At 32.1% G+C, this 22,652-nt stretch overlaps 1 protein-coding gene across 3 annotated transcripts in view; it reads right to left on the bottom strand.

The window, feature by feature from the left end:
- The window catches only part of LOC126819621 (X-linked retinitis pigmentosa GTPase regulator), a 77,873-nt gene that overhangs the window by 17,205 nt on the left and 38,016 nt on the right, over positions 1–22,652 (bottom strand). For all 3 annotated transcript variants that reach the window (XM_050547748.2, XM_050547746.2, XM_050547749.2), the window contains one exon: positions 20,227–20,367. In XM_050547748.2, the coding sequence (XP_050403705.1) occupies positions 20,227–20,367 (141 nt within the window). The remainder of the gene's footprint in view (positions 1–20,226; positions 20,368–22,652) is intronic.

Below are 22,652 nucleotides of genomic sequence, written 5' to 3'. Positions count from 1 at the left end.
GAAGCGCTAAAGAAGTGACAAGAAAAAAAGCGGAGGATATTTCATCAAAAGCAGGATAGACATAACTACAGTTAACAGTCAACATACACACGGGTCTCAAATATTCTATGCATGCGACCTAAAAATAAAAGTAAATTCATGAAAGACCCCAAATTAAACATTAAACAGAGATTTAAAGCCTCACACATACGATAGGGCTTAACATGGCAAATCCACTTAACAGCATCTTCACCTCTACCTGCTTTTGTCAATATAGATAGCTTGTCGAGATCTCCGTGTGCGCGCTTTGTCAACTATACTTTTATCAAACGAAAATGCGCTGCAAAGAACAGATCGCAAACAAACAGCGGTTGAGCACACACATGACAACGGCCATACTGCCCAAGCAAATATTTGTTTTTGAAATGAACACAAGGCATCAGATCAGAGAAAAAATGACAAACGTAAATTTCAGGTGAATAAAAGAATCACGATTCGCAAAGTATTTCTCAAGCGACCTTGTTTATTTCGTGTCTTAGGAGCATGCCTTACAATAGCTAAGTGAGTCGTATGAAGGAAAAAGGGCTGGGTATAAAACAGAAATAAACAGATCTACAATAATAATTGGGAGATTTCATTTCTTGCCAAATTTTAACACTTGTTTGTTAGTGGTGTCAGGTGACCCGTCTAATCCTCCATCTTTTCTTGTAGATAAAAGACTGTAAATAACAATCTCACGCTAATTTTCTCTCCTACTATTCTTTACAAAATACAAGCTTCGCGATAGAGGATGACATTTTTTTTTGGGGGGGGGGGGGACACTGTGTGTGTAATAAGTATAGTTAATATATTATTATAGACCTTGTAAAGGAAAATTGTTTCATCAGGAAATATATTATTTATCTATATAATAGGCTTTCCTTATATTATCACATTACATTTAAATATTTATCTTTAAATTAATATCAATTGAATTTCATAACTCATTTGCTAATTAGGCAGAGATGCCACAAAATTGTCTTCCCTAGCATTGCAAATATTGTATCTTAGTTTCTAAATGACCAACTACTATGTTGATAAAGTGTTGAACTCTGTTTCTGTCCTATTAATAATAATAATAAAATTTTGTTTACTTCCTCAAATCTTTGCCCCGCATACACAAACTCTGTAAAACAAAGCCTCAATCTATTTATGACAGATACTGACATTTTCATGACAAAAGGATAACAACTGCATTAAAGAAGTGGGTGCCCAGGTGCCCCAAGGTAAATTTCGCTGTACCACACACCTATTAAAGAACATTAAATGACAATGACCTCAGAGATATAGGTAACATTTTACTTTTGTGATATTTATTTCTTTTTTTACAAAGGTAGTAAACTTAATCAGTTTTCTTCTAACAAATAAAGACATCTGCATCTAGTCTTCTATTTCAAAAGACATTTAGCTTAAACCGTTAAGCTATGTCTTACTTTTGCGAACTATGAATAAAATCTTAACATCATTGAGTCTTAAGTGAGACAAATAGACAGTTAATAGAAATTTAAGAACTGTTTCTAATGCACATTATAGTGAAGTGCAGGTAAAATGGGCGAGTAAAAAGAGGTTGTAATAATAGAGTTGATGTTATAGATTATAGGTCTTTATCATCTAAAACATCAAAGCTTAACTTTACTGCTAACCATAATAAAAGAAGTACAATGGAATGGCTTGCTAACTCTCTAGCTTATTGTGTAGACATACTGAACTACTCTTGAGGGAGAAAACAATAATATGACCAGTGAGTGAATGACCAGGGTCAGCTTGGCTTTCAACAAGTTCCCACGCTGGACAGTGGTCAGCTTTACCCATCAGGCAGGTGCTTAAATTGGCCAGTCCTCTAATTTCAAATAAAGCAGATATAAATTTACTGCACTGGAATGTCACGGTACTTTGGCCTAAGTGAAACCAGGTGGCGAGGGCATGACATGGTCTGACTGACCATAGGCCATTTCTATGGGTCCTGAGTAAGGTTTCTGGCCATTGGTCAAGAGTTCACAGACCTGTGGCCTTGGTGGTGACCCTATTAGGTGACCTTTACTCTGTAGGTCTTTGCTTTTGATTAATTCTTTTAAAAAGTGTAGTGGACATAGCAGAAGGGATGAATTTTTGAACAAAACATGAGATTTAATTGGTCATTTTCTTCATCATGACTTTGACATATCATGATAAAATAAGACCATAAAGGCTGACCAGTGGTCACCTAGCTTTTGTCCACAGATCACAAACAAATCAACCATCTGATAAAATGTCTACTTCATTCAAATTCTCATTAGGAAAAAAAAGATCAAAGTGATTAGATTTTGATGATGGGGTTAAGCCTCCATGCATTTAAAAAACTAATCGCTTGATACTTGAACCTGATTTGTACTGTACCAAATGTACAGATTGACTGTAATCATATTCCGTGATCTGAACATTGATCCATCTGTTGATGTTTACGAAATCACTAAAATATTGTATGTTTTTATTGACCTCTACGTACTGATAGAGATTGGATCAGCTGGATAAAAACATATATGTCTCTTAATAAATTTTAGTACAATCAATTATAAATCCAAATTTGAGGAATATCTAACCCAGTAATACTATTTTACTGAAAAAACCATTTACTATAATGTGATATTGGATAATTTAGAAGACTAAATTGTCTTAATTATGAAAGAGCTAAATTTGACTATTGTCGTTTTTTTTTGCCTCAAATATTATTCAAACATTTATTCACACGGCAAGCCCATAATCAACTATCTAGAACACTGGATGGCTGAGATATTGTGTGGATTAGACAATGTCTGCCATATCTTTGTTGAATGTTCAAATGGAAAATCAAGACTTCATTTATTATTGTAGCAATGGCACTTGACAATTGATCAAAGTACCTTTCATTTAAATTTTCAATATATTCATTCTCCATTATCTATTTGTAAACTATAAGCGCAAGGATGGCCATCTCTTTATCTAAATCATACATTATGCATTTTTAATGACATGGTGAGGTTAATACTGCATGCTTCAGATGAATCGTCTCAACTAAATTGTCTATCCTAGCTGATTAAATACAAATTGTACAGATATCTGGTAACCATATTTCTTTATGTCCTAATATTTCACCTGTGAAACCCTAGAAATTCAGAAATATCTGTTTTATTATTTACTTATACTTTTGTGTGGCTGCTTCCTGTCAGCATTGAATCCTTGGATGTGAAACCAGATTTGTTAGTTCAATAAGATTGAGGTATACATGGAATTTACTTACTGGTTGATCCTGAAGAATAAGGTTTCTTGGAATTTTATTGAAACTAAGCAAACGAATCATTTGGACAAAGTTAACTGATCATTAATGCTTTGACTCCGGCAATTTTGTTTGTTTTATCAAAAGTTTATAATTACTGAAATTTGTGTATTATTATTATTGCCATATTCCACATAAGTCAGATCTGATAAGAAATATAGGCCATAAACAGAGGAATAAAATATTGCTGGCACTGATTACTGGTGCCTTATTTAAATCTATTTTACCAATATTGTGTCTGATAACAGTTACAGTTTTCAAGTGCAGACTGTTAATTTCAATAATAATATGTATTATGAAAACTCCTCACACCTCTTTGGCCTCGGTCCATTCAGTCAATTTGTAAAAGACCAAGGTCACTCTTTATTAACCACTAAATCTACTCTTTTTTTACACTAACCAAATATTGCCTATTATCGAAATCAAAGGCCCCAACCAAAGAGATAAAGAGAACCTTCAAACATTGTTTGATGTATTTTGATACAACATGTAAAGCAAATATATGATATATTAGTATATTCTGATCTCTGACCTTTTACTAAATGGACCAATTAGAATAATATGTTAGTATAAAAAGCAGCAGTTTCAATAGCAAGTCTGTGATATTATCATAAAGGTAGTATATAATCATGACTGCATTTAAGGGATGTGATTAGCCATCTGGGAACCAATCAAATCTTTGATGTATGCTGTAAAAAATGATGACTTTTATCCCCATTTACAAGTATTACTCTGTATATATATAACTGACACTATATAAATAAATATATTATGGTAATAGTAGATGTATAACAAAACAAAGAGATTCTAAACATCCAGATTTAGGTGCAATAACAAAAATAGAAGTAACAAGATGCTTTAAACAAAGTGATAGAAATCAGATGACAGACCACCATAGAAGATTTGATAATAATTATACATTACAGAATTTCAAAAAGAAGAATTTTGATTATAATAAGCAGTGTTTTTTTGTTTTTTTAATTCTTAAATTTATCAGTACTTCATATCAAGTAAATAGTTTCTAAAAGCATACCTAATATCAATATATTTTACAGCAACGCAAAAAGAATCTAAATCAATAACACTACATTTAAATATTCCAGGTTAATGGATGGTCGAGTGGTCTAACGTGCGATTATCTGTCATTGAGTCAAGTTGCATGGTTTTGATCCCGAGCTTTAACGTAACAAGGAGTAGGATTGTCAGTGGGTTTTCTCTGGGCCCTCCAGTTTTGTCCCACTGCTAAAGACTCCTATGTCCAAGCGAATTATTGAAATGAAATTGTGCCACATGTTAGTCCCAGAATGACCTAGGTTGTGTCCAGTGGATGTTAACCCCATATCTTTCTTTCTCTCTCTTTTTATTGATCCTAAATGAAAATCAAACGCAAAATCATTAAATATAAAATGACAAATTAGTATAAAAGTATGTTAAAGCCATTGATACCTGAATTTCACGATTTAATCCATGCTAAATTGACTAAAATTGATTATTCTAACATTTAATAAAGAAAACAAAATCAAAATATCAACCATAGATCATCTCCTGTTATGGATTCAGTAAATTCAGTTGGATTAAACATCATCAAGAGATACCAAATGTTAACATAATCTCAATTCATAATGATTTTGTAATACTAAACAGAACAGAACCATTTTTGGACCGATACCTTTTTTAATCATTGAACTTTCCCAGCATTGTATTACCACAGTAAAGTGTAAAAGACAACTACATTCCAATAACAATACTAACACAGTTATAAGTGACAACAATCACTGGTTTAGTATACACAAGCACAACTTTTCAATAAGTATCATCTTATCCTTATCAAGCACAATGACAAAGGATACTTATCGAAACATGGTGCTTGTGTATACTAAACCAGTGATTGTTATCCCATATAAATGGGTTAGTTCTGTAATGTTTCCAATCGAAATATGCCACTAAAAGATTAATTCCAATAACAATATATTATCAGGTACTCTGAAAAGAAATAGAATGCCCAGCCTCAAATACGGTATTTATTTCAATATATATTTTCTATTTTCAGTATTACATAGAAACTACAAAAACCACGTAAGACATCAGACAACACATGGTTCCCAGAAAACTCATGTCATCAGTTTGATTTATATATCAGATTGGTATAAAATGGCATCATTGAGTAATAATTATATTAAGTGTGTTCCCATCACTATAATAGGTCTTGATCTGTAATTAACATACTAAAGAGGTGTTATGTGAACAGGGTGCAAACTATATTAATATCATATTCATAATTCTCGAGGTAAATCCTGATATCCAGTGGGTGCTAACCGTTTAATAATGACAAATGTCAATATTAAAATGGGTAATTTATCATGGTTGACTCACCTCGGCATTCATCACAGATGTTCATTCATAAACAATCGAGAATTATTTGAAGATTAACTCTAATCTTCCCCCAATTGGCATTAATTGCATAATTTGCTTTGATATACGATGGAAAGTTCACAACTTTGTACCGAACATGCGGGGTCATCTAGCAGAAATGATCAGAATTAAAACAATGAGATTTATTGAATTATCATCCCAATTTTTATTCATTTTCATAAATCAGAAATCACTACTTCTGTAGAATATCATTTTTAATTGTTTTCGACATTGTGTGGTAGTCAAAAAACGTGGACCCCATCACATGATACCCAAATGGTCCTTTTTCATTTTTACATGCAATATATTTTGGCGGACTCTTCTTCGGGGGTCCTACAACTTTGACAACACATTCTATTATGAATTACTACTGTGATTTTGTACGCAAAAATCAGAATTCAATTCTATTACTAAAATCCATTCAAATTTAAGTCTGTCATGTGAAGACTATACAATTAAGTTAGTGTTTAGTAGACAACAGGACAGAAAATAAACTGAAAGGTCTTGACATTACAGTTCACTGTTTGACCTTGATGGCCGGATGGTTTTTCTGAGGATTAATTTTGGTGAATGATTTTTCTGATCACTTATCTCTTCATGATATATAAATAAGTAAATTTAAGAGTATCTAATTTAGAAACAGGTGTGGTACAGCACACCCTCACACACAGCATCCCCTTACTCTTTTATAAAACTATTTAGACTATATAAATATACTCAAATTTTCCCAGTCGTAAATAATAGCTGTCAGTTAACTTGCAAATGTCCACTTTCCCCATTTCCAAAAAGCTGCGTACCTCAGCACTCTGATTACGTATCACAGTGAATTAGATGAGGACCCATCCATGATAACGAAATACCTGTTTCTATTAAGCCTGATGGGGATCACAGAGCTCTATGTTTGAAAATTATATAAAATTTGTCTTGATAATTCTAATTTATTTTTAGCACTATAAGATATAAATATAACATTACATAAAATGAGAGATTTTTCACAGAATTAACATTCTAATTATATCAATTTTTAAACACTATACGAAAATCTTAACAATTAACATACTAATTATATCAATTTTTAAACACTATACGAAAATCTTAACAATTAACATACTAATTATATCAATTTTTAAACACTATACGAAAATCTGAACAATTATTCAAAAATGATACCAGCTTAACTGTTCTCATAGACAGAGGTTATAGATAATTATGCGTACTACAAATTTCCACAAAAAATACCGAAATGTGCATGCCCTTAGATAATGGAAGGCAAGCTGGCCATTTCAAGCTATTTCAAAAGGCCAAAAGCCAGCTTAGAAAAGAAGAACTTCTCAAAGACAGGACTTTTAAACTGGTTTATTTGCTCCACCTTCGCATTCAGATGACAAAATTAAGCTAGCTTAATAATCACAAGCATTTTAAAACTTGCTTAACTTAAGCATCTGAATAGCATACAGTTACCATAGAGCAAAAGTATGTGGCACATGAAGAATGAACTCAAGATATCAGTGATATAAAAACATACCTATATATGTCAAATAAATACATCATGTCTATTATGATGATTCCAAAAATTATTTACACAAGAAATTTTACTCCAGCTAAAATTAAGGTATTATTGTGAAAATGGTGTCTATGTTTTTATATCACTTGTCAAAACAACCTGCCAATATATAGCTAACATGGACTTCCTGTTTAAATGGAGCCAAAATCGTAGGAAGCACCACCGAGACCTTTCAATAACAAGACACAGGAATGAACAGGGAGCCACGAAATAAATGAATGAATAAAAATAAACATGAGTGGTGCGAAATCCTCATAAATAAAAGTCTTTACCAATTGTATAAAGTTCACCAAATGTTTCTCTGACTACTACAATATTTCAAATTTTATTTCTTCTTCTTCAGTTACATCTGGTTGACAAAGTCCAAATTAAAAAAAAAAAAAAAAAAAAACGAAACTACACAACTAAATTGTCTGTTTATTAACTGCACTTTATTGCTAGAAACATGAGATGGCAATCTTTTAATAAAAAAAGAGCAAAAGATTATCTCCCTTTGATGTGACATCGTCTGCTTTTGATCAAAACTCTGTAACTGAATCATCCACAAATGTTTAGAAGTTCTTTAATCAAATATTTACCACAAAAGAGTTTTTTCAAAAACTTTTATGATAATTACCAATTCCTTAAAGACATATTCAATGGTTACTTTTAATTAAAATTAATTTTAAAATCTGAATACTGTTATGTCATGGATAGATTAAGATATTCAATTTTTTAAAAAAAACCAGATACAATCAAACATTTGACACATGTTTTGCTTCAAGCAAACACTATTCATATTATCATCTCTAAACCTTTTTTACTCATTTTTTATAACTAAATTGCCACAGGCTAACTCAAGATTAATAATAATTGTGTATCTTTTCCTGGCCTATGGTGAAAAAATATATAGTATTTCACACTTAGGTTATGACCACTGACCAGTGGGCGGTGAGTGGACTAAAGGTCTGGCAGTCAACACAGGGAAAGTTGACCCTGGGGCTAACAGGTGATAAGACAACTCTGTTATCTACATCAAGTACTTAACCCCTTTACAAAGACTTCATAGTGTTTTACAAGTATTGGTCAGTTTTTTGTCAATGGACATTCAAAGGAGGTGAGATCTTTGACTTGTAGCTTTGAACCAGTGTAAATGAGGACCATACCCTGAGCTTAATGATAACTTCTGAAGAAAAGTCTATATATCAAACTAGATTGGGTGCTATTTCTTGTTTAATGTATCAAATGATATTTTTATTATATCTTCTTGATCTATAAACCATATGTACCATTGAATCATAGTTAATAACATATTCCAATCAACTGGTTAATTAATAATGTCCATAATTAAAAGTGTTAAGGGATGTAGGGACCAGTAAAGCAAATATATTTATCCTGAGGATCATTTAGCTAATAGACAGACTGATTAATTTCAATAAACTTACAATAAAGCTGGAAATATAAAATAAATTGAATAAGGTCGGTTCCTCTAAGACAAATGGTACTGGCGATGCAAAAGTCAAACTTTTCGTGTCTTACTTATCAGTAAAGACATACTATTATTGGATCATGGTAGCATTATAATTACCTGAAGAAAAACTTTCAGCTAAGGCATATTAGCTATTTTTCACATTTTGGCATTCTTAAGCAAACATTTTTCTATCAGAGACACAGTGACTGAAAACTGGATCTTCTCCTTTAAAATCATTTTTTTGTCCCCCGCCTTTCGAAGAAAGCAGGGGACTATTAAAATGGGTTCGTCCGTCTGTCTGTCCGTCTGTCTGTCCGTCACACTTTTTGGGACACAATAACTCTCTTCCTAATTGAGCTAGAATGTTCAAACTTGGTGTATGTGTTTATTAGGTCAATGCCTTGATGGAGTTCGAAGATGAGCATTTTCCGCTTAGGGTAAGCAGAGATAAGCAATTTGATTGGTTGATGCTTTGGGACACGATAACTCTCTTCCTAATTGGGCTAGAATGTTCAAACTTGGTGTATGTGTTGATTAGGTCAATGCCTTGATGGAGTTCGAAGATGAGCATTTTCCGCTTAGGGTAAGCAGAGATAAGCAATTTGATTGGTTGATGCTTTGGGACACGATAACTTTTAATTGAGCTAGAATGTTCAAACTTGGTGTATGTGTTTATTAGGTCAATGCCTTGATGGAGTTCGAAGATGAGCATTTTCCGCTTAGGGTAAGCAGAGATAAGCAATTTGATTGGTTGATACTTTGGGGCACGATAACTCTCTTCCTAATTGAGCTAGAATGTTCAAACTTGGTGTATGTGTTGATTAGGTCAATGCCTTGATGGAGTTCGAAGATGAGCATTTTCCGCTTAGGGTAAGCAGAGATAAGCAATTTGATTGGTTGATGCTTTGGGACACGATTTCTTTAGTTCTAATTAAGTGAGATTGATGAAACTTGGTGTATAGTTTCATTACAGTAATACCTTGACTAAGTTTGATAATGAGCATTTTCTGCTCAGGGTAAGCAGAGCGATACGCAATTTGATTGGTCGAGACTTTGGAAAACAATAACTCTCCTACTTTGATTGTTAGACTATAAGTAAAGATATACTGTTTGATTGTTCAATACTTTGTAAAAGATAATTTGTGATAAATTTATATGTGTTCTCTAATTATTTTCCTATTTCGGCGGGGGACATCAGCCTCACTGTTGGCTTGTTCTTAATGTTTTTAAATTCTACAATATCTCTGAAAATAATTACTGTTGACATTATGTATAAACTAAATATAAAATATATTCTGTCTCCTATTTCTTAATCATAAATCCATAGTAAAACTAAATATATAATATAGAGTCTCAATACTACAATTAACACATTTTGACAACTCTTTCAGTGTCTTTTACAAACTGTTTCAAGATTGAAGTCAATGGGAGCCTCAGTGATAATAGCAAATTAATTAAAGAGAATAAAGCAGACAATTTAAATTCTCTGCAGGTTGGTGTAAAATAGACAAATAATCTCCTTAAATCAGATTTAAAATACTGCGGGAGTCTATTTAAAGCTGATTAAGAACATGTGAAGATCAAAGGAGTTGAAATAATAGGTTTTTTTTTTTTAGGAGACCAATTCTCCCTTATCACCTGGTCTTTCATCAACAGCAAGGGGTCATTATCCCTTGTTGCATTCTATAAAGAACCCCTTGCATTCATCTGTAAAATCATTACCGCCTTATACCCACAGAACTTTTGTCATCAGATTCATTATGCAATTTTCAATCAAACCCAAATCTTTTTATTAAAGTTATTTCTTGCAATGTATTTCTAAGAGACCCCATATCTACAACTTCATTTCAATCACAGTCATGACCAAAAGTTTATCAAAAGCGGAAGTATGCAAATGATATGAGGTGTAAAATTAAAATTAAACAATGCATGTTTATTCTTTGATCAGACAGTCAAATTAATAATCAGGATCCACTTTATTCCGAATAGTCATTCAAACATCATTTTTGAAAAATTTGAACAGTATCATACAGTTCATTACATGCACACAACAACAATGGGAGAGTACTCTGCAGTTTGGCGTATAAGCAAAAGGATACTTAGTAAGAACTGAAATTTGCCCACCAATGTTCAGATGTTCAGTGGTCTCTATCCAGAATTGAGCAAAGTTCACTTAAAATTTAGATATTGTAAACCGAGAATGGTTTAGTTACAGGCAATGTAAATCGGTGCAACTTCTTGGATTTTTTTGGGGCCAGATCAAGACCTGACACAGAACGCTTCATCAGAGCCAAGAGTAAATAGAGTTGGAATATATTCCAAGCAGATTGCACTTCTTTGATTTTCTCTGCATGCATAACTATACATTTATCTTTAAAAATCTGCATATCTTTAGATTAATGTAAGACAAGACTTCATAAAATACTTAACTTAATAACATAGCTTTGAAAAAAATAATCACAAGGTTATCACATCATCATTTAAGGGCCATCAAATGTATTATATTATACAAACAGAAGATTAGCACATTATCACCATACTCCATATAATGTGTGTGGTCTCATTAAAAATAATACAAGTTGAAAATACAGGGATTAAATCTGTTAATATCTGATTTTAATATAAATAATCACTCAAGTTCTGCAACTCGATCATAGACTTAGCATTCAGATAACAGGTGAGAAATTTCAAGTGTTTAAAAAAAATTAAAGTGCAATATTATTACATCTTGAAAAGGTTTCTTATCCAAAACACATTTCATTTCATATCTTTCACATTTCATCTATAGTGTGCAAAATTGAGACAACTTTCTAGACACATTGCAATCTTCAATAAAATAAAATATAAGAAATATAAACCAGAATATATATCAACTAGTATCAAAATTAAAGAAAATGTCAATTAAAATTCAACATAGCAGACACACAAAGTCACAAACATAAAATAACCAAAGGTGTAAGACTTTTAACATTTGCAGTTTGAAAATATTTCAATGATTTAAATAAACTAAATTCAAGAAGCCAGTAATGTCAATATTATTCTAAAATTTTAATGAAATGTTTTCCAACAATTAAAAGTTCTCACAATAGCACTTCAAACTTCAAAAGTAATTGGTTTCTGATTTTTTTTTATATCTAAGTTGAAGTATGTGAAGAAATTTAGGGAGGAAAACACTCAAAATGGTGTGCTACCTTTAGCATACGTCACAGAGTAACACAAGACATGCACCACCTGTATACAAGAAGTTGGTCATATTCATTAAAGATATCATAAGTGTTACTTTAACGGTAAGGCTCATGTTTTCCTATCAAATATCTGTACATGTGGGTTGTGCAGAGATTGAGATTGTTAAAAAAAACTTTTACATATACACAGTACCTGGTTACACACTTCTGGTGTTTGAAATTAAAGACACTTGAAAATGTACATAAAATTCTTTCTTTCTTTCTATATGTTACATCAATCTAAATAATTAGGGATGCAGTTTCTCAAAATCTACAGTACAGCCCATAAAATGATGATAGAATACAGTGGGTGGCTGGATTTCCAGGAAAACCTTATAGTAAACTAAATGGTATCCAATATGCTAACCACTGATTGGGATTCCATTCAAAAAGATGTTAAACCATAAAGTATGCTTGGGATCCAACCCTTGGAGTCAACACGCCTGGTTTCATGGGGGTATCAATGTTGTGGAACATCAAATGCATTTTAGGGCTGAAGAGCATGTATTTTCAATGATCAGTTCCTCCAAAGTTTACTTAGTAGTGGCCTTGACAAGAATAACACAAATTCATCCATAAATTGTAAAATTAAACAATGTGAGGGAAATCAATAGATGATCAAAATACAAATGTTTGATTTATAAAAATGTCATTCGCCAGTATCCAGTTTATATTTTCCATTTCCAAATAAATAAACTTTACAGATTCATTTTATCAAAGACATTTTAATTCACAACATCACTCTGACACCAAATAATAATGAACAACTGCATGAGATCAACATGTCTCATGCTAATTTCTATTGAAAAGAAAGTTTCAAACCTAGAAAAATATTGCTTTACACTCTAGATCTGTTTCAAATACATTAACATTATCACCCATGTTTCTTTATCATCATATTTATGCAAACAGTCAAATCAACCTAAATCAAATTTCAAAATGTTTTTCTAGTTCCTGGCATGGTTGACTTTGTTGTTTGTGTGTGCCAATGAATGAAGAGACTGTATTTCACACAGTACCAGCCCATATAGTAAATAACCCTTTCTTTTCATCCCCTACAACTACAGAAGCGAAACAGTATGTTATAAACAGCTAATTCAAACTTGTTTGTACAAAGGTGTGTCAAAGGTGTAATAGAATAGGTTTTTATTGAGAATTGGTCTTGGTCGTTGATTGAATTTACCACCCGTGAATAAACGGTATCTACAAGTTTAGAAAAGGCATCATCTGGTCCCTTTTGTCCCTGCCAAATACTAATCGCTGCTCTCGATGTATCGTCAGTGACAGAGTTAATTGAAGTAGGTAAAGAAGTCAATAAAGAAACCTTTATGCTGTTGAGGACTCACAATCAGGGGATTAAGTTACTTAAAATAAGTTTATCAATGACGTGAATACCTAACAATGGAGAAAAGTTAAACTGTTTGAAGAATTGTCCATCTTTTCACTTGCCTCATTAAATGTTTAAAGTATATACGAGGCCAGTTAGACAGGTGTAATAAAAGCAGATGCGACCAATCACCCTCCTACAAATCACCTCTACCTTAGCACAAAACAACAGGGGCCATGTCCTCTGACCCACTACAACAGCCTGTTAACTCGACACTGTGACATATACAATACAAACACTTTGATCTTTAGTAAACAACATCTCCTTTTACAAGAGAGAAAAAAAACTTCTGACACACTCATTTCTAGTATTTCTTTTATCTTTCCAAACATTCTTTTTTTTAACCAATTAATAAAGAGAAGGCCAAGTGGACAAACATCCCTGATCAGGATTAAGATATCTTTAAGGATAAAACAGCATATAAAACCTATTTATCTCTGAAGGTATATTATAAATGGATGATGACATAGTGTCGGGGGATATGATTCTTGAAATTTATCATTATCATTATAACCACTAAAACAAAGGATGACAAGGAAATAATTAATAACAATTTCTCATTAAACCTGTTTGTCAGAACATCTGTAATTGGAAAAGTTCAGACTCTTCTTTGATTTGTCTCTAATGGCTCGTTACAACTAACAGAATCAGGTGTGGTTAAAATTCCTTCACGACACCATGACCCAACCATGTGTGAAAAATTGACAATGAAGTATGAGGATCCATCAAAATTATTTATAATTGTGATATTTCTCAGATAATCGTGACATTGATACATTCTTTCCTGGAGAACATAAATACATCAGATTTTTATGGACAATATCTTTTTGTGATATTACAACATAATTCCTTTCGAAGTTATAATGATACCATCATAATCATGAAGCAAAATAAAAATAATTTGGTTCATTATTTAAAAAGGGTTTTTTTACCCTCATTAAGAAAATTGTCATAATGATAAAATTCTAAAAATTACCTTTTTTCCATAATTAGTAGGGGTCTTCATAACAAGACTGTTCTTCCAAATTGTTTTCTTCAATTAGTGTTCTAGAAAGTCTATATAATCTACTTTTTGGTCATGTAAATGGGCTATAAATATCGATTTCAAAAACAACAATATCTACTTTATAACCATAGTGAATATAAACATAAGTGTTTCATATTTCAATATTTTTGGTGTTTGAGCAAGGATCACCACTCGCCCTCTGTCTTTTAATAACATATATCATTGACCTTCAAGATAGATTTGAAAGTGCATTTACTTTTATACAATTGCATATGTTTTTTTCTTGAGTAAAATGATCAAATAACAAAGGGATTACTCTCTAGTTTACAGGAGTTCATTATATACTTATCATCTACCAATAAAGATCTGGTTACAATTCCTACTAAAGTTGTTTAGTAGTTTATCTTACTATCAGTCTAATCCTACAACTATTTGACAGGTCATATTCTATCAATAGGTTTAGCTCATTCAGGCCACTTGGCCCACATTGTGTGTGAAATAATAACAAACTGGTCACAGGAGTGGTCATTCAAGTGTATAATGTATACTTTACTTATTTACAAGTAGGTGATAACTCTTAGTAGCTTTCTCAGCAGGTCTTCAACTGGCCACTAAAGGTTATTTACGGCTGAAGGCATTAGTGATTCACAAAGATTTATGTAGGGACAGAAAAACGATAAAAAAAACCCCCAAAAATATGTAAGAAATTCCATCTCTATGGCATTAAGAAAACAACTACTTGTGATTAATTATTTGAATAATGGTTCAGCATTATCCATTTATTTACAAATACCATAAACTTCAGTATCCAAAGAGAACTAAAGCAAGTTAATACTTGTAATGTGGCATATATTTTACTTCTTTTACATAATGGTGGAGAAAAAATTCTGTGGAATCTTAGACCAACAACTGAATGCAAGTGTCAAGAGGTTTGCCATTGCTCAGATTCTGACCAATTATCACTTTCTCAGAGGAGAAATGATTTGCAGGTTTAAGACAGATGACCTAATAGAAATCAAAGAGCTGTTTATTTATCAGACCGTTTACCTGAAGGGTCAGACATCTTCACCTTTATTAAACTGACAGGGAGAAATAAACACATAATAAATATTTTCTACAATAATAGATAAAACTGTACTACATAAAGACTATCTTACGAAAAACAAAATTAGAGAAAGGGTTGAGAGTCAAAAAAATAATTGTGCATTAAAGATGCATTATGTAAAAGCTAATTCTAACTGTTGCGGGTATTTTTCTGGCTTCAAATGTTATATAAATTATCATTTTAACATTTATTAACATGACAAGCCCATACTCTTGGGCCATTGGATGACAGAGATTAAAATGGATTAGAACACCAGCGAGATTTAAAAATTTAATGATAAAATGGATAATAACGACTTAGTCTCGACTGTCAAGTACTGTTGCTATTATAATAAACAACATACGCTACATTTTGTCAAAACTTCAAACACTCATGACTTTGTACAGAATAAAGTAATTTGACTGAAATTTTCAATATATTCATTTTTCCATTATCTATTTTTGAACTATTATCAAAACGATCAACTCCTTATCTGATTCTTAGTACATAATGCATCTTTAACCAATTTAATGGTCCAAAAGATGCGATCTTCAAAACCATCCATCAAGATATTATTTTCGACAAAATATGTACTAATTTTTTTTTAATACACAATGTATCCTAAACTATTAGCAAGTTTTATTAAATTATAGATCATAGTTTTGTTAACATTTCATCTCAAGCCGCCAGGAACTATTTTCATGTAATAAACCCTGTACCTTGCAAATATATGAATTGTTTAAAGGATAATCTAAAAATCTATTATTAATAAAAATTAATTTCCAGAAATAATCAAAACCATCATTTAATGATGAAAAGTTTCTGCTTCAATTCCATTTGTGTCTTGTACTGAGATGAGTTAGTTTATTAATTATACAATTTTTGACCTAATCAATCTCAGTGACTTAAACTTTTGACAGCCGTCTTTTTTTCTAATTTTTCAAACCATGCTTCTTCAAGATCTTAATATTTTACTCCTTGTCAATTATGCAAATTTTCTAGGAAGTCATCGATACGGATCAACTTTTTAGTAAAAAAAAGTATAATGGGAGTGAAAACTCTCTGAGAGTTAAGGAACTATTAAATTAACCCATCACCTTCTGATATGTGTCTCTATGGTTGCGTTAATTTAACCTCAGTGACAAAAGCATGCCTTCTGATCCTTACCAAAAGCAGACCTCACTTGGGAATTTGAGGCTATTGTGTGGGGAAAATTATGTGTAATTGAGACAGATCAGTATTTCGGATAGTAAGATATATGAATTAATAACTAAAAGTTACATTCCCAACAAATATAATTGTCCTCTGATCTGTCATGAAATAATTCTTCAATGTGCAATATACATGTACAGTGAAATCCTGCTTTACGACCAACTCAGTATTATGGGCAACTCACGTATATACGAACGACCACATATTCCTTATAAATTGAACTCAGTATTCCAATCGAGCCATTATAATTTATAAACAAATCTAACAGTTTAGTTCAAGACAGAACACCATACTGATCTTGTTTCCCTTTTTATTTTCTCATTACATCAAGATAAGACTGAGCCATGTTTCACTTTCAAAGCCAGATTAATCCCAACTCAAAGAAATCTTAAAGCATTTTTTATTCACAGGGGTTAAGCTTTACCTCTTGACCTTTAACCCTATGTCATAAATAACATGACCACTGACAGATAAGTAGGATATATCAATGATTAGAGGCCTGGTAATAAGCCATACTATATGACCAATTATCCCTATGAATATCAATTTCTTATCACTCAGTACCCATGTTACTAAATTGATAAAAATAAAAAAAAACATGTATGAACAGATTTAACAGATTTCAAACAAAAATTGCTAGAAAACTGAGAAGGTATCTGAAGGATGATCTCACCTAGATAAAAGTTTTTATGGAAAATTTGTATTAATTAGAAGACACAAGCTGAATATAAATCGCTCCACATGGAAAGACATTTTTTAAAATGATCTGTGGTCTCTTTAGTATATAAATAAAATTAATTAGAGACACCTCTACGTTAGTTTTCAACACCATCAACACAAAAACAACTGTTACCATTAAAAAAACAAAAACTATTGAATAAATCAAACCAAGATGTTGATGTTCTTTTCTCATCTGAATTATCTAATTGCCAGTTTGGGTGTTAAATTTGTTTTCTGTCCACTTTTTACATCCAATTAGTCAACCACTAAGCTCAGTAATAAACTAAAGAGTAGACATGCTTAACTATATGTGATAGGGCCCATAGCTAATTATATTTATCAGATAAAACTAATTGGTTGACTGAGAATGTGATTCAAACCAACATGTCTACAAGTCTGTAAGCCATTCTTCAGATAAAAGGAGTCATTTAATAGATAAGTATTGAAACATTTGGTGCCTTGAGAATGTGTCAACACATAAATCAATCTATTATTTCATTGGGACACCTTGATATTTATTTTTTATATGGGAGAGATCCAAGGCTAAATATGCCACTGCTCGTACATGCAGCTAAAGGTATTACATCTGGAAGCTCATTAGGGAACTGAACAAGTTTCAAAGTTTGCTCAAATCTGTTCAAAATTCTGATTTCAAAGCAAGAGAGAGAGAAATGGGGTTTAACGTCCACTCGACACAAACTAGGTCATTTCGGGACCAACATATGGTTTTTTAAAATTTTATTTCAATAATTCGCTTGCACGTAGGGGTCTTTAGCAGTGGGAGGAAACCGGAGGACCCGAAGAAAACCCACGAGATTGGACAGGCGACCCTACTCCTTGTCACGTACAACCAGGGATTCGAAACCATGCCAGTTGACTTAATGACAGGCTTTATGATACAGCACGCACGTGCTAACCATTCGGCCATCCAACCTCCCCTGATTTCAAAGCTTCTCAACCATACTCCTTTAGAAGCAAGACTGAAAGCCTGTCACATCATCAAAAATCATAAAATATTCTATATTAAACAAATTTATGATGTAACACAATATGTCCCAACATTATTCCTGATATCCTATTAACAGATCTACTCTCCAGCTTGTGCTTTTGTCTTACCAATGTTAGTCACTCTGTAAATAATTATCATAAATCTTATATCATCAATAAGTTATATTAAATTCACAAACTCCATTCTCAATTGTCTTCGTTAGCCCGGTTGGTAAAGAAAATTAGCAAATTATACCCAATTTCATTTCAAGCTTGCAGCCGGCTGCACAAAAAATAAGTGGATAGCGATTTACCCAAAGCAAGTAACTGCACTCACATAATATCTGAAGTTAACTTACAATGCTAATCTCAATGTGAAAGCAACTTATTAAGACACAACATTTAAAAAAAATCAACTAACAATGTGTTTGTCATACTTTGTATACAGTATACACTGATGTCTCACTGCTGCAAATCTCAATATATATTTTTTTCTGATTATTAATCTTAATCAAATGACATTCCCTATGCCCTTATCTAATATATCAATTTGATATCAAATGTCAAATTAATGTTCTGCTATTAATTAGGCGCCAATAATATGGTGATCAAAGCCTTTATGTGTATTAAACATGTAATTTGACCTAGGTGTAAATGTAGAGGTACAAGTTTAGATGGCCATCAACGATAGCAATCATATTTAAACCTTATTTAAATCCTATGGGTTCTGTCACATTTCTAATGCAATCCGAGTCAAGCTGTGGATTACCAACACCCCACACCATCAGGTCTGGTGCTTAACTTGTCTTAACAAAATATGTATGACCTCTGTGGATGAAAACCAAGCCTGGACTTGGCAGACTTAATGAAAATATTGGTTCAAGATAAAAGCTTTATCTGAATATGAGATACTAAATACAAAAAATTTGACCATTTATCAAATAAACAAAAGAATAGGAAGGGTAACCCAATGCTAACTGGTGACACATTTGGAAAGGTGCAAACAATAAAAGCTCATGTGTTGACAAATAGATCGTATCCATTTCAGCTTTAATTACAAATGCATTTTAAAGCAATTATCACCATTAATCTAAATCTAGATATAGATTTTCTATTCTCTTGTTTGGGTTTTGTATTATTAAATCACAATGAAATTAAATCTTAAAAAGTTTAACATCTATTTCTATGACGCCGATCTCCCATATTTTAATATATAACATGTACATGATAAATATATATCATATCCTTAAAGCTACTAAGCTTTTTTGTTGTTTCTTTTACACATACCTACCTCATGCGAACAGGATTTGTTTCAATACAACCGAACATATTTTTCCATAAATAATAAAGGTATGTACTACATATATTATGTAAATGCATGTATTTTTAGACATACCCACAAAGAAGTATCAATACATGTTAAAAACCTATATTATATTGTATATATCTATTGATTTTCATAAATACAAGTATCAACATGTAGTTAGTGTCAACATGTTTATAATAATTTATATTCCAAGCTATCTACCTTTACATTTTCCAAAATTTACAAATTTAATAATAACAAGATCACATTTCATATGAATCATGATCAGTCAATCAATCCTCTGCATATCAGCTGATGACTGAACATCTGTGAACAGAGGATTGGCAGTTCCTCCACCCAGAATTGTAATTATATAACTAAACTTAATTCTAAAAGAAAAATAACCATCATAACATGGCTCTGAGCTTTAATACATCTAACATGAATATTTTCATCCAGATTGCCTTTTGAATATATGAATCTACTTCTTTCTCGAAATTAGGTTCTTTCCATCTTGTCCATGAGTAGGCAGAGATAATAACGGTAAAATGTAAGATTTCTCACCTGTAAGTGCCATACAATGACTGGTTCCACACGCAACTTTCACCACAGAATGTCTAATAGGTACCCTTTCAGGTACCAAAATATCATTTCTTCTTTGCCCACAAGCTTTTGCATAGCCCCACATATAGACATGGCCAGTATCTGAAGAAAAAAAAGAAATCATTGAATCCCAATCAGAGTTCCATATTTATTTTGTAATTAAATTAACATTGGAATGGTAAAGACATATTTTTAACTTTAACTCAACAGGTGATGTAGAAACTGTACATGTGCAAGACACATGATATGAATATGTACACCATAATTACTTTACCAATCGCAAGATATCTTTTCCAGACCCGAAAATAATCGCTTCAATGTCAAATTTTCCCATAAGAAGTTAAATAACATCAAGTACTGTTACATTAGCTGAGGGCCATAAAACAAATTTAAAAGCTGACATTTAGAATAGAAAAGCGAATAGAAGAATTAAAGTTATTTGAAGAGTTTATTTAAGTTGCAGTACATTCTTCACCTCTTTGACAAGTGATTGTCAAAAGTTTGACATGTCCATAATAGGATTGATTGAATAACAAAGAAAATGGGCATCACAACAATTGGACAAATTTTCATGGGTCATCAACCATTGTGAGTAATGCCTCTTACAGTTATGTTAGCAATTTTTGTTTTCAGACACAAAAGTCTCTAATAGCAGACCCAACAGCTCTAATTGATAAAAGATAAAAGCAGATGCAGGGATCACATTTCATAAGTGGACAAACCCAAAAGTGAAATGGGGTTCTGTTAGGTGGATCAGAATGTCTGTGGGTTAACCTCATCTCAGCTTGTACAAAATGTCTACTGTACACTATTGAGGTATTATATGACAGAATTTATTTTTTCAGCTGAAAAATTGAAGAAATGTGAAATAAGAATATCCTTGTATATATTTCTATAATAGTTCATCTCAGTACACAAGCCAATTGCATAAATATATATCTCAATAAATTGTTCAGAGAAAATTTAAATAAATATACAATTAAATGGTTTTCAGATTTCACTAATGAAATGCTCAGGTTACAAGTAGGGCAACCAATTTATCACATGCAGTAATTTGTTTCAATTGCTGATCACACAAAATGATAGAATCACACCAAAAATGTATTCACATGTTTCATAATAAATTCACTTTTGTTTCTGTTTATTTTAATGAATATAGTTCAAACTATTTCAATAAAGGATTTTATCCCTGCAATCCAAGACTCATTTGGACCCCCACAATGTTTCTCTTATCTGAAGTAGATGCATTATTTCCGAAGAATCAGCATTTGAACAGCATAAAGTGCTGTTGTATTGTTACCCTGAGTTCAGCCCTAAAACTGACCAGTTCGTGGGAACTTCTGGGAGCCTGGGAGTTTGACCTGATGAAAACAGAGGTCACTTCCTCATATAACAGGTCATACAGGTCAATACTCAAGGTGACACCTTCTCTTCTTCCAAAACTTAGACAAGTAACTTTCAATGTCACAGGTCATTTGTGACAGCCCTCACACTGTCTCTTATAGCATCAACATACATCAAAATTCATCAAACACAAACTTTGGTAGTCTAAACAATCTATAACATAAACTATGATGCCAACCTAGATTAACTTATCAAGAGACCATGGAAAGTTTCAGTCATTTTGAGACTATTAATAAACTTAGATAGTTTCAGACAAGTATTAAATATATGTTCTGTCATTTTGAGACTAACTTAGATAGTTTCAGACAAGTATTAAATATATGTTATGTCATTTTGAGACTAACTTAAAGAGTTTCAGACAAGTATTAAATATATGTTATGTCATTTTGAGACTAACTTATGGACTATTTTTTCTTTGATCACCTGAGTAAATATTAAGGAGGAGAATGTTGCCAGGACATTCTCTTCTACTGCCCATCATATTCCAACTTCTAAAGGTTTTCTTTACATGCACATCAATGTGTGCTGAAGTTTTATGTCTCATTCGAACGACTAGGCAACACTTTCCTTGTCAGCTTTTGTTAATTTAATATACGTTCTTTAAGTGCTGGTACATTAAAATTTATTGATTATCATCATGCTAATTTTGGAAAATCTAGTTAAAAAAGTAAAACTTAAAATTTTTATTATAAAGATAATAAAATTCCAGGCACTTGAAGATTTTACCCTCCTTCAATTTATAATCTGCAGATGGTCAATAAATGTCACCCATTAGAAAACAAAATAAATTGATTTCAAAGATTAAGTAAGAAAACCATTACAATTTGTATTTATTGCACAAGCCCCACATTAAAATATTTTAATGTAGCTAAATGGCCTTGGGTTCAAGTGCTGACATCTCATGATGGACCCCATTTCATTTACATATCAATCATTAGGCAAGCCCGAATGTTAAATTCAGTTTGTCTTGTCTCCAATAATTT

This window comes from Patella vulgata, chromosome 4 (genome assembly GCF_932274485.2).
Source record: "Patella vulgata chromosome 4, xgPatVulg1.2, whole genome shotgun sequence".
NCBI lineage: Eukaryota > Metazoa > Mollusca > Gastropoda > Patellidae > Patella > Patella vulgata.
This window is presented reverse-complemented; position numbering and strand designations above follow the sequence as displayed.